Raw genomic sequence first — 15,282 nt, 5'->3', positions numbered from 1 at the left:
CTCTGCTCTGGGTTCTGAGAAAAGGAGTTGTGTTTCTCAGATTGACTTCTGAAAGCGGCTCTCCAAAGTCTTTGTGAATAAGAAAGTCACAAAGGGGCAGCACGGTAGCCTTGTGGATATCACAATTGCTTCACAGCTCCAGGGTCTCAGGTTCGATTCCGGCTTGGGTCACTGCCTGTGCGGAGTCTGCACGTCCTCCCAGTGTGTGCGTGGGTTTCCTCCGGGTGCTCCGGTTTCCTCCCACAGTCCAAAGATGTGCAGGTTAGGTGGATTGGCCATGATAAATTGCCCTTAGTGTCCAAAATTGCCCTTAGTGTTGGGTGGGGTTACTGGGTTATGGGGATAGGGTGGAGGTGTTGACCTTGGGTAGGGTGCTCTTTCCAAGAGCCGGTGCAGACTCGATGGGTCGAATGGCCTCCTTCTGCACTGTAAGACTGAGGAGCAGAAGGAGGCCATTTGGTTCATCGGCCCTGCTCCGCCATTCAACGATATCATGACTGATCTGATGTGACAATCCTCAACCTTGCCATATCTCAATAACCCTGGATTCCCTTACTGACTACAAATCTGTCTATCTCAGACATGAACATACTTAACCACGCAACCTCTGTAGCTCTCTGCGGTAAAGAATTCCAGATTCACTTACCTCCAAGAAGAAATCCATCCACATCTCTGCCTTAAATGGGTGACCCCTTCCTCTGAGATTATGCCCTCTGGTCCTAGACTCTCCCACAAGAGGAAACACCTTCTCAGCATCTACCCTGTCAAGCCCCCCGAGAATTCTATATGTCTCAATAAAGTCACCTCTCATTCTTCTAAACTCCAATGAGTACAGGCCCAATGTACTCAAGCTACTCCATGCCCGGGATCAAACAGGTGAACCTTCTCCGGGTGGCTCCGACGCTAGTATATTCTTTCCTTAGATAAGGGGACCAAACAGTATTCCAGGAATTAAAACAAGATTAGCATTGTACAACATTGGGATCTATAAACATAATAGGTCTCGTGCTCCTTGACTTCAGCTCTGCATGTCCGTGAGCTATTTCAGAAAGAAAAGGGGAACAAAAAGCTTGATGATGTTTTTCATGAAAAACAGCTAAAGCCCATTTATTTGATCCTTTTCACGTGATGCTTTTCTTTTCCCCAGTAAGCAAACCAAAAGGGAGAGGGAGAAACGGAAACACTTGGCTATCATTGTATTTTTAAATAAGGTTATGATAGTTCATTAACTCCAATTACCCTTCAATAATAGACTCGCTGTGTTTCAATTTAGAGAGTCTTCTATGTTCATAAATTCTCACAGCTCACAGAAACCATAACATCACAACAGCCTTATTGATCACAAATCTGGCACAATCCTCACGTCCTAGCAGGACTGAGCCAAACAAAGGTCAGCAGACCACACTCCCCCTCTTCCTCGCACCCCACCGTCCAGACTGAATATCAATTCAGTTTGGGATCACCTGCAACTGTTTCTTGTAAAACTCTATTATTCTGTCCATTCATTTCCTGACAGTACTGTGAACCAAGCAGTTGCAGCCCTCTTTTTTTTTTTTATAAATCCTTCCAATATCCATTTTCTCCCCTTCCTGTGGTGAAAAGAGTCATCCTTGAATACTTCATGGACAACAGCAGCAACCTTGCGCTATATGACGTATGTCAGTGGAACTGGCTGATGCAATTTGGAGAAATATCCTTTCATGCTTCCAGAGTTCGACTACACTCAAATAAAAATGTTTCTGAAACCATGAAATCAGTATCAGTCAGTCCCACTGAGACATCATGTTCTAGATTACTCCTGGCATCTCCTTAAACCCAGTTTGAAAATCTTATCTCATTTCAGAGTCATGAAGTTTTACAGCACAGAGGGGTCTTTGGGCCCATCGTATCTGTGCCAGCCATCAAGCACCTATCTATTCTAATCCCATTTCTCAGCACTTGTCTGCAGCCTTGTATACTACGGCATTTCAAGTGCTCATCTAAATGCTTCTTGAATGTTGAGGGTTCCCGTCTCTACCAAACTTTCAGGCAGCGAGTTCCAGATTCCCACCACCATCTAGGTGAAAACATTTTTCCTCAAATCCCCTCACCGTAAATCTATGCCCCCGAGTTATTGATCCCTATATGAAAGGGAAAATTTGATTCCCCACCCCCCCCATCTACCCCCCTCAATTTTGTACACCTCAATCAGGTTCGCCCTCAGCCTTCTCTGCCACAAGGAAAACAACCCCAGCCAAACCAGCCTCTCTTCACAGCGGAAATGCTCCAGCCCAGGCAACATCCTAGTGAATCACCTCTGCATACTCTCTAATGCAATCACATCCTTCCTATAGTGTGCCGACCAGAACTGCACACAGTACTCTCGCTGTGACCTAATGAATGCTTTCTACAGCTCCATCATAACCTCCCTGCTCTTTGATATTCTATGCCTTGGTTAATAAAGGCACATATCACACATGCCTTCTTAACCACCTTATCGACCTGTCCTGCTGCCCTCAGGGATCTATATCCCAAGGTCGCTCTGGTATTCTGTACTTCATAGCATCCAACCATTCATTGTGTATTCCCTTGCCTTTTTTTAGTCCTCCCAAAATGCACCACATCACACGTTGCACGGTTAAATTCTACTTGCCACTATTCGGCCCATCAGACCAGCCTGTCTATGCCGTCCAGTAACCCAAGGCTTTCTTCCTCACTATTTACACCACCATCAAGATCACGAACGTGCACTACAAGCAGCTAGCAACCAAACACCGATCCCTGCGGTACACCACTGGATACTGTAGCCACTTAATATGGCTAACTCCCGATTTAAAATGGCGAACGGCAAAGGCTGATGGGAAAGTCAGCCAACAGGACAAAAATGAGCAGCTACAGGTTGAATGTGTATTTACCTCTGGAAAGGCCAGACAAGATCGATACCAGCAACCATCAGCATAACAAAACACCAGCCATCTGCATACTAATGAGCAATCCCCAGGAACAATGAGCAACATTTAGACACATAAAGTGAAACCAGACTCTTCGGCGCCAGAAGCCTACACAAAATGAGGTGAAAGACCACCCCAAGACCGCCCATCGATCAGGGAACCGCTCCAGCATTGGGACAAAGTCCAATCACTTGGGACCAGGTACAGGGTCCGCCCCAAAAGGCGGGAAGCCCCTGGGGACTATAAGAATTGAGCCCCAAGTTCAAGGCGCTCTCTTCCACCGCTTCCAGCTCTCTTCCAGCTCGCTTAACTCTTCAACAGCCGCTCAAAAAACTGTAAGTCTTACTTCAACGCTCGCTACGAGATAGGCGCTCCTAGCTACCAATCTGTACCAACTTCGAATCCCGCAGGCTCAGAACCCAAACGAAAGGCCATTTGTTTCCCTGACCTGGTGGGCCAGTTCCAAGTTAAGTATTGGCTGTTAGCTGTAGGAGTAGCTTAGACGTAGAATTTGTACATGAGTAGCGATTACGGTGTATAATAAATGTGCTTTGATTTAAATCTTACTAAGCGGTGTATTGGATTATTGATCATTACTCGGACTTGAACCACGTGGCGGTATCATAAAGATACCTGGCGACTCAAGAGCAAAGGTGATAAAACAGAGCAATTAAACTAAGGCAAAAGTTAGCAACAATACAGGCTTCCAGTCACAAAAATAACCTTCAACCATTAACTTCTGCCTCGTGTCACTAAGCTAATTTTGGACACTTGTTTCTCCCCAGTTCTGCAATCTGCTGCAACTTTGATTGAGTTTGGCTAAATGTGAATTTCTCCCTCCCTTGGACCAATCATCAATATAGTGAAGCCTTATCCATGCTCTCTGGAACTTCCTTCATAATTCACTTCACTTTAATTTAATAGAAGGCTGAACAAAAGCAGAGGCAGAATGGAAATCTAACTTGTGCAAACCTCCATGGTGAATGTGGACAGTAAAAGAGCACATCACCGGAGCAATAGGTCAGAAGGTGAAAAAATTGAGGGAGAACTCGGGTATAGGACCGGTATGGCTCTGAGGAAGAGCAGACAGGAAGATGTTGCTGAAAACAGCGGGACTGGTGGCCTGAAGTGCATATGGTTTAATGCAAGAAGTATAACAGGTAAGGCAGATGAACTTAGAGCTTGGATTAGTACTTGGAACTATGATGTTATTGCCATTACAGAGACCTGGTTGAGGGAAGGACAGGATTGGCAGCTAAACATTCCAGGATTTAGATGTTTCAGATGCACCGCGGGAGGACACCTCAGAGGGCAGCGAGGACATATGGGTAGAGATCAGGCATAAGGGTGCAGTCACATGTTGGGGGTTTACTACAGGCCTCCCAACAGCCAGCGAGAGATAGAGGAGCAGATAGGTAGACAGATTTTGGAAAGGAGTAAAAGCAACAGGGTTGTTGTGATGGGAGATTTTACCTTCCCCAATATTGACTGGGGCTCACTTAGGGCTAGGGGCTTGGATGGGGCAGAGTTTGTAAGGAGCATCCAGGAGGGCTTCTTAAAACAATATGTAGATAGTCCAACTAGGCAAGGGGCTTTACTGGACCTGGTATTGGGGAATGAGCCCGGCCAGGTGGTAGAAGTTTCAGTAGGGGAGCATTTCGGAAACAGTGACCACAATTCAGTAAGTTTTAAAGTGCTGGTGGACAAGGATAATAGTGGTCCTAGGGTGAATGTGCTAAATTGGGGTAAGGCTAATTATAACAATGTTAGGCAGGAACTGAAGAACCTAGATTGGGGGGCGGATGTTTGAGGGAAAATCAACATCTGACATGTGGGAGGCTTTCAAATGTCAGTTCAAGGAATTCAGGACTGGCATGTTCCTGTGCAGAAGGAAAAATACAGCAAATTTGGGGAACCTTGGATAACGAAAGATATTGTAGGCCTCGTAAAAAAGTAAAAGGATGCTTTGTCAGTGCTAGAAGGCTGAGAACAGACGAAGCCTGTGTGGAATATAAGGAAAGTAGGAAGGAACTTAAGCAAGGAGTCAAGAGGGCTAAAAGGAGTCACGAAAAGTCATTGGCAAGTAGGGTTAAGGAAAATCCCACGGCTTTTTACACATACATAAAAAGCAAGAGGGTAGCCAGGGAAAGGGTGGGCCCACTGAAGGGCAGGCGAGGGAATCTATGTGTGGAGCCAGAGGAAATGGACAAGGTACTAAATGAATACTTTGCATCAGTATTCATCAAAGAGAAGGAATTGGTGGATGTTGAGTGTGTAGATAGCCTGTCTCACATTGAGATCCAGAAAGAAGTAGTGTTGGACGTCCTGAAAAATATTAAGGTAGATAAGTCCCCAGGGCCTGATGGGATCTACCCCAGAATACTGAAGGAGGCTAGAGAGGAAATTGTGGAGGCCTTGACAGAAATCTTTAGATCCTCACTGTCTTCAGGTGATGTCCCAGAGGACTGGAAAATAGCCAATGTTGTTCGTTGGTTTAAGAAGGGTAGCAAGGATAATCCAGGGAACTACAGGCTGTGGTAGGGAAATTACTGGAGAAAATTCTTCAAGACAGGATCTACTCCCATTTGGAAGCAAATGGACGTATTAGTGAGAGGCAGCATGGTTTTGTGAAGGGGAGGTCGTGTCTCACTAACTTGATAAGAGTTTTCCAAGGAGGTCACAAAGATGATTGATGCAGGTAGGGCAGTGGATGTTGTCTATATGGACTTCAGTAAGGCCTTTGACAAGGTCCCTCACGGTAGACTAGTACAAAAGGTGAAGTCACACGGGATCAGGGGTGAGCTGGCAAGGTGGATACAGAACTGGCTAGGTCATAGAAGGCAGAGAGTAGCAATGGAAGGATGCTTTTCTAATTGGAGTGCTGTGACCAGTGGTGTTCCACAGGGATCAGTGCTGGGACCTTTGCTCTTTGTAGTATATATATATATATATATATATATAAATGATTTGGAGGAAAATGTAACTGGTCTGATTAGTAAGTCTGCAGACGACACAGAAGTTGGTGGAATTGTGGATAGCGATGAGGACTGTCAGAGGATACAGCAGGATTTAGATTGTTTGGAGACTTGGGCGGAGAGATGGCCGATGGAGTTTAATCCGGACAAATGTGAGGTAATGCATTTTGGAAGGTCTAATGCAGGTAGGGAATATACAGTGAATGGTAGAACCTTCAAGAGTACTGACAGTCAGAGATATCTAGGTGTACAGGTCCACAGGTCACTGAAAGGGGCAACACAGATGGAGAAGGTAGTCAGGAAGGTATACGGCATGCTTGCCTTCATTGGCTGGGGCATCGAGTATAAAAATTGGCAAGTCATGTTGCAGCTGTATAGAACCTTAGTTAGGCCACACTTGGAGTATCGTGTTCAATTCTGGTCACCACAGTACCAGAAGGATGTGGAGGTTTTAGAGAGGGTGTAGAAGAGATTTACCAGGATGTTGCCTGGTATGGAGGGCATTAGCTATGAGGAGAGGTTGAATAAACTCGGTTTGTTCTCACTGGAATGACGGAGGTTGAGGGGTGACCTGATAGAGATCTACAAAATTATGAGGGGCATAGACAGAGTGGATAGTCAGAGGCTTTTTCCCAGGGTAGAGGGGTCAATTGCTAGGGGGGCATATGTTTAAGGGGCAAGGTTTAGAGGAGATATACGAGGCAAGTTTTTTTTACACAGAGGGTAGTGGGTGCCTGGAACCCGTGGCCGGAGGTGGTGGTGGAAGCATGGACCATAGCGACGTTTAAGGGACATTTTGACAAATACATGAATAGGATGGGAATAGAGGGAAGTGCAGAAGATTTTAGTTTAGACGGGCAGCATGGTCGGCACAGGCTTGGAGGACCAAAGGGCCTGTTCCTGTGCTGTACTTTTCTTTGTTCTTTATCACAAATGAGTAACTCAACAGCTTGAATCGAGGGAAAATCATCACCTTGCAGTGCCCTTGCCTAAACCAAAGACTTAATTCTAGAATGGTATTAAGTGTTAAATTTTTTTTTTTTACATTTTCTGAAACCGAATAAACCAGTAGCAAAATATACTAACTGTCCAGCAAGAGTCAATCCATAGAAAGTAACTATCTAAACATCAGATGCAGTTGCAATTCAACTTCTTATTCAGAGCAACTAGATCACTTTCTTGCCAGATACAATAACAGTTTTTCAGAAGTTAATTTTTGGAATATAATTTCCACTGGATAAATAAATGCACACAACCATATGCAACAGTGAATGAAGGAGCCTCAGGAGGAAAAACAAATAGAAAGGTGATGCGTAAAATTTGACTGATCAGAGAGGTTTTGAATAAACTGCAGAAGTTGAAGTAATGGTGAGATAGAAGTCATAGAATCCCTACAGCTCAGAAGAAGGCTAATCAGCCCATCAAAATGACTATACCTTGGTGGAAGCAGAGGCACTAACATGAGCAAAAAGTACAAATCGCGCTGATAATGGGGAGCGTACAAGACGCAGGAAGTTATTTGTCACTGAAACTGGAGACAATTAAATCACTTTAAGAGGGAAATCAGATGGTCCTTAGGACTGTTAAAAAATTTTGTGACACAATAATGGTGCATTTGAAGAGTAAAAGTGAATCTCTGAAGAAAACTGTTGTCATTTTGCGTGCTTTTCAAATGAAAATGCTAAAAACCACTGCAGTAAGAAATTAAGTGAATTCTACCGGGAGCACATAGACACAAATCTTTTTGAAGATGGAAGTGGGACAATTCATTCATTTAATCAATAATATTGAGCTCTATGTTTTGAGATCACCAGTTGATTTGTACAGACGTCTACATGGTTTGCAGGCAACCTTCCAAATGTGGAAACCATTCTGAAAATATTTTTAACAATACCTGGCACAGCTGTACACGGTGAACTTACTTTTTCTGTATTGAAGAGTGAAAAATTATCTGCGAAGTAAGCGGAGTCAGAAAGATTTGACAAGTTCAGTAATACTGATGATTGATAGTGTCTTTACAGGATTTTACCTACGATGGTGCAATTGACGATTGTGAAGAAAAAGTATAGGAAAAAAGCTATCTAGTTTTCCATGCCAACAAGAGATGAAGCAAGAATATCTTAAAACTCTGTCCATCTTCCATGTTCTCTTGATTAAATTGTTTTTCAAAATGGACCAGTGCTGGCCTGATAATGGCTGTAACTGGTTACATGTTCCTAACCACCATCGCTCTCAAGACTGGCCTTCAGCAAATCTCTTCATGAAAAAGAACAGAATCCTGCAGACGCAGAGCCACTGACATTGGACTTGGACTCACTGGACACTCCACTCACAAAATGGCAATAATGTCTTTGATTTTGTGAGGAAGGAAGGAGGTACATTTTTAAAACTGAATGAGACTCTGAAATATACTGAATGGCAGCATGTGCATCATGTTGATTGGAATATTTGCTCCTGTACTGGATTGCCTCATTCTGTCCTGCACTAGCCTGCGCTGCAGTGATGTCATCGGCTGATTTTTCCATGTTGTTGCTCATCAGCAAGTTCCACGTTTGCTCTCCTCAAGACACACATCGCATTATTGGCCATCCATACTGTTATTCTGGCAAGGAGGCAAGCTTGGTTTTCAATTCAGCAATTATGAATACAGGTGGATTTTTACAAGTCAAAAAGCAATAAAGGCTTGCACCTTTGCATTCAGAGGAACGGGAGTGGGTGGGTGTGCTGTCATTGAGGGGGGGGGGGGGGAGGAAGAGAGAGAGAGAGAGAGAACGAACGTGAAATCACTGAGGGGGCCCAGAAATGAAGGCGAGCACGAGACCCCACAAAATGGCAAGTCTGCCACGGTTTAGGTCACATAAGGCACAAATGTTTGTACCTGCGTCATTGTGTGAAGAATAAGATTGTAGCAGTAAAGAATTTTGAGAACAGTTAAATAATTTTCTGTGCCAACACTTTGGTTATTGTGCACTGATCCTTGTTCTGCTATTAATATATTTTGCTATCTGACCATTATGTCACTATTAGCACCTTCCTTAATCTTTAAGACTATCTTTCCATCTCCTTTGTCTTTTGTCCAGGTCAATCTTCTTCAAATCTCTCCTGAGCTCCCACCTATCCCGGATCACCTTCTTTGCTCCAACCCTTCTCCTACAGAATAAAGTCATCACGTTTTAGACTTCCCTCCAAAGGTACTACCAGACCTGCTGGGTTTTTCCAGCATTTTCTGCTCTTATTACTATAGTCATTGTCACTATCTTGCTCGATAAACAATATAAATCCAGATATCCAATAATATCTGAAGTCAGGCTTTTAAAAGCCTCGGTTACGGCATATATTTGTTGCAGTATTATTAAAGAACCAAGAATAAGGTATCCGGACTGTGCCTGCTAAAGCTGTAATGAAGTAGTAGTAAAAGCTGAGATCACAATTTATTCTAACCATTTACTTGTTTACCTGTAGACGGCTAATGGAATTGTATTTTGATTGCTAGAGATTACCCGGAGAGCAGATAATTTATGGGGGACTGGAGTTCAGTCCTAGCTAAGCAGGTTATTGAACTTAGTGGGATAGATGATGTAATTTACGTGAGGAGCCAGATCTATTTGTAGTTTTGCAGTTTGCCAAAGGATTGGAGTATGAAAACACAGAAGGATTTTAAGTTAAACAGCAGCTTTGCCAAATGCTGCTAGGTTGAGCAGAAGTGTATAAATCTGCTCTTGAAAAGGACTTCTGTCCAAAGGTCTACACAATTAAGTAATAGGTTTGTTAACTTTATTTATAAGTGGCATTTGAACTGTATTGGATTGCTTAATTTGAGTTAGTCACAGGTATAGAAGTAGGTTTAAGTTTTTCCTTGTGTTTAAGAACTGTTTAAACTGATAAACTGGGTTTCTTGTCCCGTCTCCTAAAAAGTGTTTGGGTCTGGTCCGGTATCCTAAGAGTCACTCTGCATCTTTATCCCTCGTGAACGTCACTGGTAGTTTTCAGTTTAAATATATAAACATCTTAAATTCACATTAACCATTAAGTTTAAGGAGCCATTATGAGTCAAGCCTAATTAAGATTTGCACAAAGAATGACAGTAAAGAGGTCAATGCAGATTAAGAATTCCATCAGGCATCTTATTCGTCCCAAAACTACAAGCACATTATGAGCCCCATAAATTGGAGACTTGCTCAATATTGCCTGTACAGCAGCTGGCTATAAGATTACATTCCTCAGTGTACAATTCAGAGAATCCAATCCTGGCTGCATAATGCATTGCAATCAGCAAGCATTTATTTTACAAATTGCATAAGAAAAATAAGCACATTAGTTAGCACTTTCGATGCCTTTCATTTTTTAACCAAAGCTGTTCATTCCAGTGGCAGTCCTTGTAGACTGTGCAATCACTCCCCCTTGCTGCAAGTGACGTCTGTAAGGCACTGTTGCTATTGACACAGTCTAGCTCATTCTCGGCCTTTCCAGTGATCTTGTTATTACTCTAAATGACCAGTAGGAGGACAGACACCCTTTGAAACAAAACAAATTTATCTTCCCCGATTGAAACTATTATACATCATTTCATTTTCGACAACCACTGCATTCCATCAATACATTCAGATCAGAAAAATACCAGCTATTTTGATTATTCATGACCTAAACTCGGTAATTTTAGAGGAAAAGGTCAGAACAACTATCACGATTGTTCGCACTGTTGCTTCACAGCTCCAGGATCCCAGGTTTGAGTCCCGGCTTGGGTCACTGTCTGTGTGGAGTCTGCACGTTCTCCCTGTGTCAACGTGGGTTTCCTCTGGATGCTCCGGTTTCCTCCCACAAATCCCGAAATACATACTGTTAGGTAATTTGGACATTCTGAATTCTCCCTCCGTGTACCCGAACAAGCACCAGAATGTGGCGACTTGTGACTTTTCACTAACTTCACTGCGGTGTTAATGTAAGCCTACTTGTGACAATTAAGATTATTATTTTGGACTGTTGAAGAACCTTCTACTTTTCACTTGTGTATGTCTTCACTTCTCAGGCCAGCCATTCATCTTGGCAGCCAATTCAAACGTAGAGGTATCGTGGTACAGGCAAAATTATCGGCATCTCAAAAGAGACAACACAGTGAACGGCACAATGCATTTTTATACAATATACGGATTACATGCCACCTCCCTATTCCACCCCCTCCATGCCAAAAGTCCTTCAAGCTAAAATTATGTCCTGCTGTCATACATAACCTACAATTACAGGTACAAAATTGCTTTTCATTCTGCAAAGCGCTCACATAGCAATTTCCAGTACAGATAATAGCTTAATCTTCGGTGTTGACATGGATTACCTCTTGTTTGGAACAAACAACAGGATGTTATCAGCCCCTTGACAACACTTTCACAGACTGAAGAGTTTATGAAAGTGGTTAAATTATGGTCCGGTCTTTTGTTTATCAACTGCACACACTATTTTTGTTTCACTGCTTAGAAAGCAAGTTATTCTAACTCTACCGCTCTGGTTCAATATAACTTCCTTACCTGTTTGAACGTCGATCACCATCTGATGACCTCCTCTCATTCCAGGTCTGTTGTCGTCTCCATCACCTGGATGCAAAATGTAAAATTCTTTTAACTTGTCTGAAGTAGCATCAGGATCACAGTGTCGGCTTTGGAACGCAAAGCAAACGTGAACAAAACAGCTGCAAAAGCAAGGCATTTTCAGCAAACAAATCTGGATCAATCAAGCAAAGGCACTCTTGCCAAAGCAGGTATCTGGAGGCAGGGTTCTCTTGGCTGGAAACAGTTAATACATTGCCGTACCACTTTAAAAACAAAACTGAATATTTTTGAACATCAATGTACTTATTATTGAATAATAATAATGGGCAGCACGGTTGCCTCACAGCTCCAGTGTCCCAGGTTTGATTCCCGGCTTGGGTCACTGTCTGTGCGGAGTCTGCACGTTCTCCCTGTGTCAACGTGGGTTTCCTCCGGGTTTCCTCGCACAAGTCCCGAAAGACGTGCTGGTTAGGTGAATTAGATATTCTGAATCCTCCGTGTACCCGAACAGGTGCTGGAGTGTGGCAACTTGGGGCTTTTCACAGTAACTTCATTGCAGTGTTGATGTATGCCTACTTGTGACAATAAAGATTATTATAAAAGCTGCAAATGTCAATGGAGGATTTCCTCCCCCCCCCCCCCCCCCCCCCCCCGCCCCCCGCCCCACCACAAATCTACATTGTACAGTCTCTACAAATATGGGGTTTTTAAACCTCTCATGTAGGATTGCTTTGTACCTTAAAATACTCTCATGGATGGATTGCTGCCCAGTAATTTTAATGTTGAGGTCTAAATAAGTTTTCAGGAAGTCACGCGAGCAAACAAGGAGCAGGCGTGTTTGGTTAAGTTAGGTTTCCCTTTCCTGTTTGAATTTAAAACCATGAATCCATTTCAAATTACTACTGGTTCCTTTAGAGGGCTAAGAACTGCTTTTCTCTTGCTTTTAAAACTGCCTCTGCTGACCAGGAAGGCTCTTTGCATTGCACATTTTTATACTACTTTTGAAAATCTTCCATTCAAAACCAAACCACAAAATCCAAGTTGATTCAATCACTAAGTTTGCCACCCATGTGTTAGGCTTCATCTCGAAACTATTACCAAGAAGAATTCATTTGTTCATTAATTATGGAGTGAATCACACAGGTGCTTCATATAATGGTGTTTGAGAGGAGTTTAATCTTATTTTGGGGGGGGGGGTTTAAAAACCAAAGACACGACTCCCTACATCAATGAATGCTAAAGATTTGATGGTGCAATTTAAAGGGCGTCAATGTTCTTCCTTCCGCCAATGTCATAAAAAGCTGCACTGGGCATTCATTCTCTCACTCCTTGAGATCCCACTGTACTTTGTCTACGCATACAGTCACTGCATTTCAAAGATGCTCATTCTGCCGCAATTGCTTCAAGAGATTTGTGGAAAATTTGACGAGGCATATGAATTGTAAATGCATAGTTCTAGCTTCATCCACTTAACTTGCAGACAAACATCTGCTGAACAGCCCAGTTCAAATCAAATTAGTACAATTTTTGTTAAATGCAACTTGTTCAAATTATTGAGGGGAAAACTTCATTTTTTCAAACTGAATTAGTCATGCCAAAACAACTCAAAGTTCAATATGTTTCTGCAGCATTCCTTACCTTTGCTGCTTTGAGGAATGATCTGAGTCCACCTGGGCTTGTATTCTTGTTGACTGATATACTGATTAAACAAACCATCTGAAATGGAAACACATTTTTGGATGTTACTCCACAGGTACAAAACAAATACTTCTTTCTTGGTTTCATATTTTTAACATCCTTTTCACACTCCTGTCTTCTTCATTTACACTGGTACATCAATTGATCAGAACAGCAACATTTAATTTGGGATTACAGATCACAAGTCCGTAAGAACACATCTTCCCTATTGTGTAAAGCTCATTTGTCATGAGAAAAATATAAAAACCACATGAGCAACGAAAAACAAGTTAAATGGTCAAGAGCAGAGATGGTAGGAGAATTTAGGTTTAGAAATTGTTTGATAAAACACCCCAATTTAGTAGGCCTTAGACGAGTCCAACTCGAGTAGGTGAAAGAAAACTATGTTTATTGCAAGGCAATTATATTTACAATGCACATCGGATCCCAGCTGGGACTGCTCTGTTGGTTTCTACCTGGCCGACTTTATATAGAAGTCAATCAGGAATGTCCTTGTGCTCCACGCCCCCTCAGCAGGGGAGCTCGTACTCAGCGAGGCTCAGGGGAGACGGATTGCTCCAAACCCTTAGGTCTCGTGCGGGTTATAACAAACACCAACAAGGTTTAGTATGAAATGACTAAAATTGAGAACTCAAGCATCCAATTGAGGCAGCTGACTTATTTAGTCAGTTAGCAGAAACACTTCCAATTTAAAAAAAACAGCTTTTAAAAATACAAGTTTAGGGTGAAAGTCCTGGACTCAAAGGCTTCCCAATCATAATGCATAGAAACTGAAACTTGCAAAGTGTCATGGTAACTCTATAGGTTAGCAGCAAAAAGAACACATTTTGCCTGGCAGAGAAGGAAATACGAGGCTGATCTTCATCAGCAAATGTTTCCCATCCATATGCCTAGCCCTAACCTATCGTCAATTGTAAAACCTGCTTTTGTTAGCTCTTCCAAATTCTGGTTCAAGGGAGAGGCATTTTGATATTCCCACTGGACCAGTAATCCAGAGCCCAGGGTAAAGCTCTGCAGACCAGTGTTGCATTCCACAGCAGAAAATTAAATCGGAATTCAATAAAAATCTGGAAATAAAGATCCAATGATGACCATCAAACCATTGCCGATTGTCATAAAAACACATCTAAGTCAGTAATGCCCCATAGGAAAGGCAATCTGCTGTTCTTACCTGGTCTTAATGTGCAGCAACCTGATCAACTCTGAAATGCCCATCAAGTCACTCAGTTGTATCAAATCGCTAAACTGTCTCAAAGGAATGAAACTTGATGGACCACCTAATGTTAATCTAGACACCGGAAATAACAATGGAAAACTCAGCCCTTTCGACCCTGCAAAGTCCAATCATCTGCGGTCTCGTATCAAAATTGGGAGATCTGTCTCACAAGAGTAGTCAAGCAACAGCCTGGCATCTCACAGAACCATACCTTACAAATCATACCTAGGAATTAATAGTGATGGTGCTGTCTGGGGTATATCTTGACCCACTTGCAGGACACACCCAGTAAAGGTGATGGCACAGAGATATACAGTTGGGAGGGAGTTTCCCTGGGAGTCCTCAACATCATGGCATCAGGGCAACGCCCTCCAGCTGATGAATCATACTCTTCCTTGAACACTACTTTGAGTAAACTTGGATGGTGGCAAGGGCACAGTATGTATTCTGGGTGGGGGACTTCAATGTCCATCAAGAGGGCTCAGTAGCACTAGAGACCAAACCCTAAAGTTCATAGCTACTTGACGGGGTCTGCTGCAAGTGGTGAGGGAACCAACTGGAGGAAAAGCCATACTTGACCTCAGCCTCACCAACCTGCCTGCTGCAGATACATCAGTCTATGACAGTATTGATCGGAGTGACCAGTGCACAGACCCGTCATCACATTGAGGATACCCTCCATCGTGTTGTGTGCCTCTGCCAACGTGCTAAATGGGATAGACTTCGAACAGATCTAGCAACTCAAGACTGGGCATCCATGAGGCACTGTGGGTCATCATCAGCAGCATTCTACTCGACCAAATCTGTAACCTCATGGCAAAGCATATTCCCCATAGGATTACTTGCATGCCAAATAGCATAAGCAACGAGTGATGGACAGGGCAAAGTGATTCCACAACCAACAGATCTGATCCAAGCTCTGC

The 15,282-nt window shown here is 42.9% G+C and overlaps 1 protein-coding gene across 4 annotated transcripts in view; it reads right to left on the bottom strand.

The window, feature by feature from the left end:
- mkln1 (muskelin 1, intracellular mediator containing kelch motifs) overlaps positions 1-15,282 on the bottom strand; it is a 195,571-nt gene that overhangs the window by 80,235 nt on the left and 100,054 nt on the right. For all 4 annotated transcript variants that reach the window (XM_072471106.1, XM_072471109.1, XM_072471107.1 and 1 more), the window contains 2 exons: positions 13,084-13,161; positions 11,425-11,490 (listed from right to left, as the gene is read on the bottom strand). In XM_072471106.1, the coding sequence (XP_072327207.1) occupies positions 11,425-11,490; positions 13,084-13,161 (144 nt within the window). The remainder of the gene's footprint in view (positions 1-11,424; positions 11,491-13,083; positions 13,162-15,282) is intronic.

The sequence above is a fragment of the Scyliorhinus torazame genome, chromosome 13 (assembly GCF_047496885.1).
Source record: "Scyliorhinus torazame isolate Kashiwa2021f chromosome 13, sScyTor2.1, whole genome shotgun sequence".
NCBI classification, from domain to species: Eukaryota; Metazoa; Chordata; class Chondrichthyes; order Carcharhiniformes; family Scyliorhinidae; genus Scyliorhinus; species Scyliorhinus torazame.
Note: the sequence above shows the minus strand (reverse complement) of the source record. Positions and strands in the feature narration are given on the sequence as shown.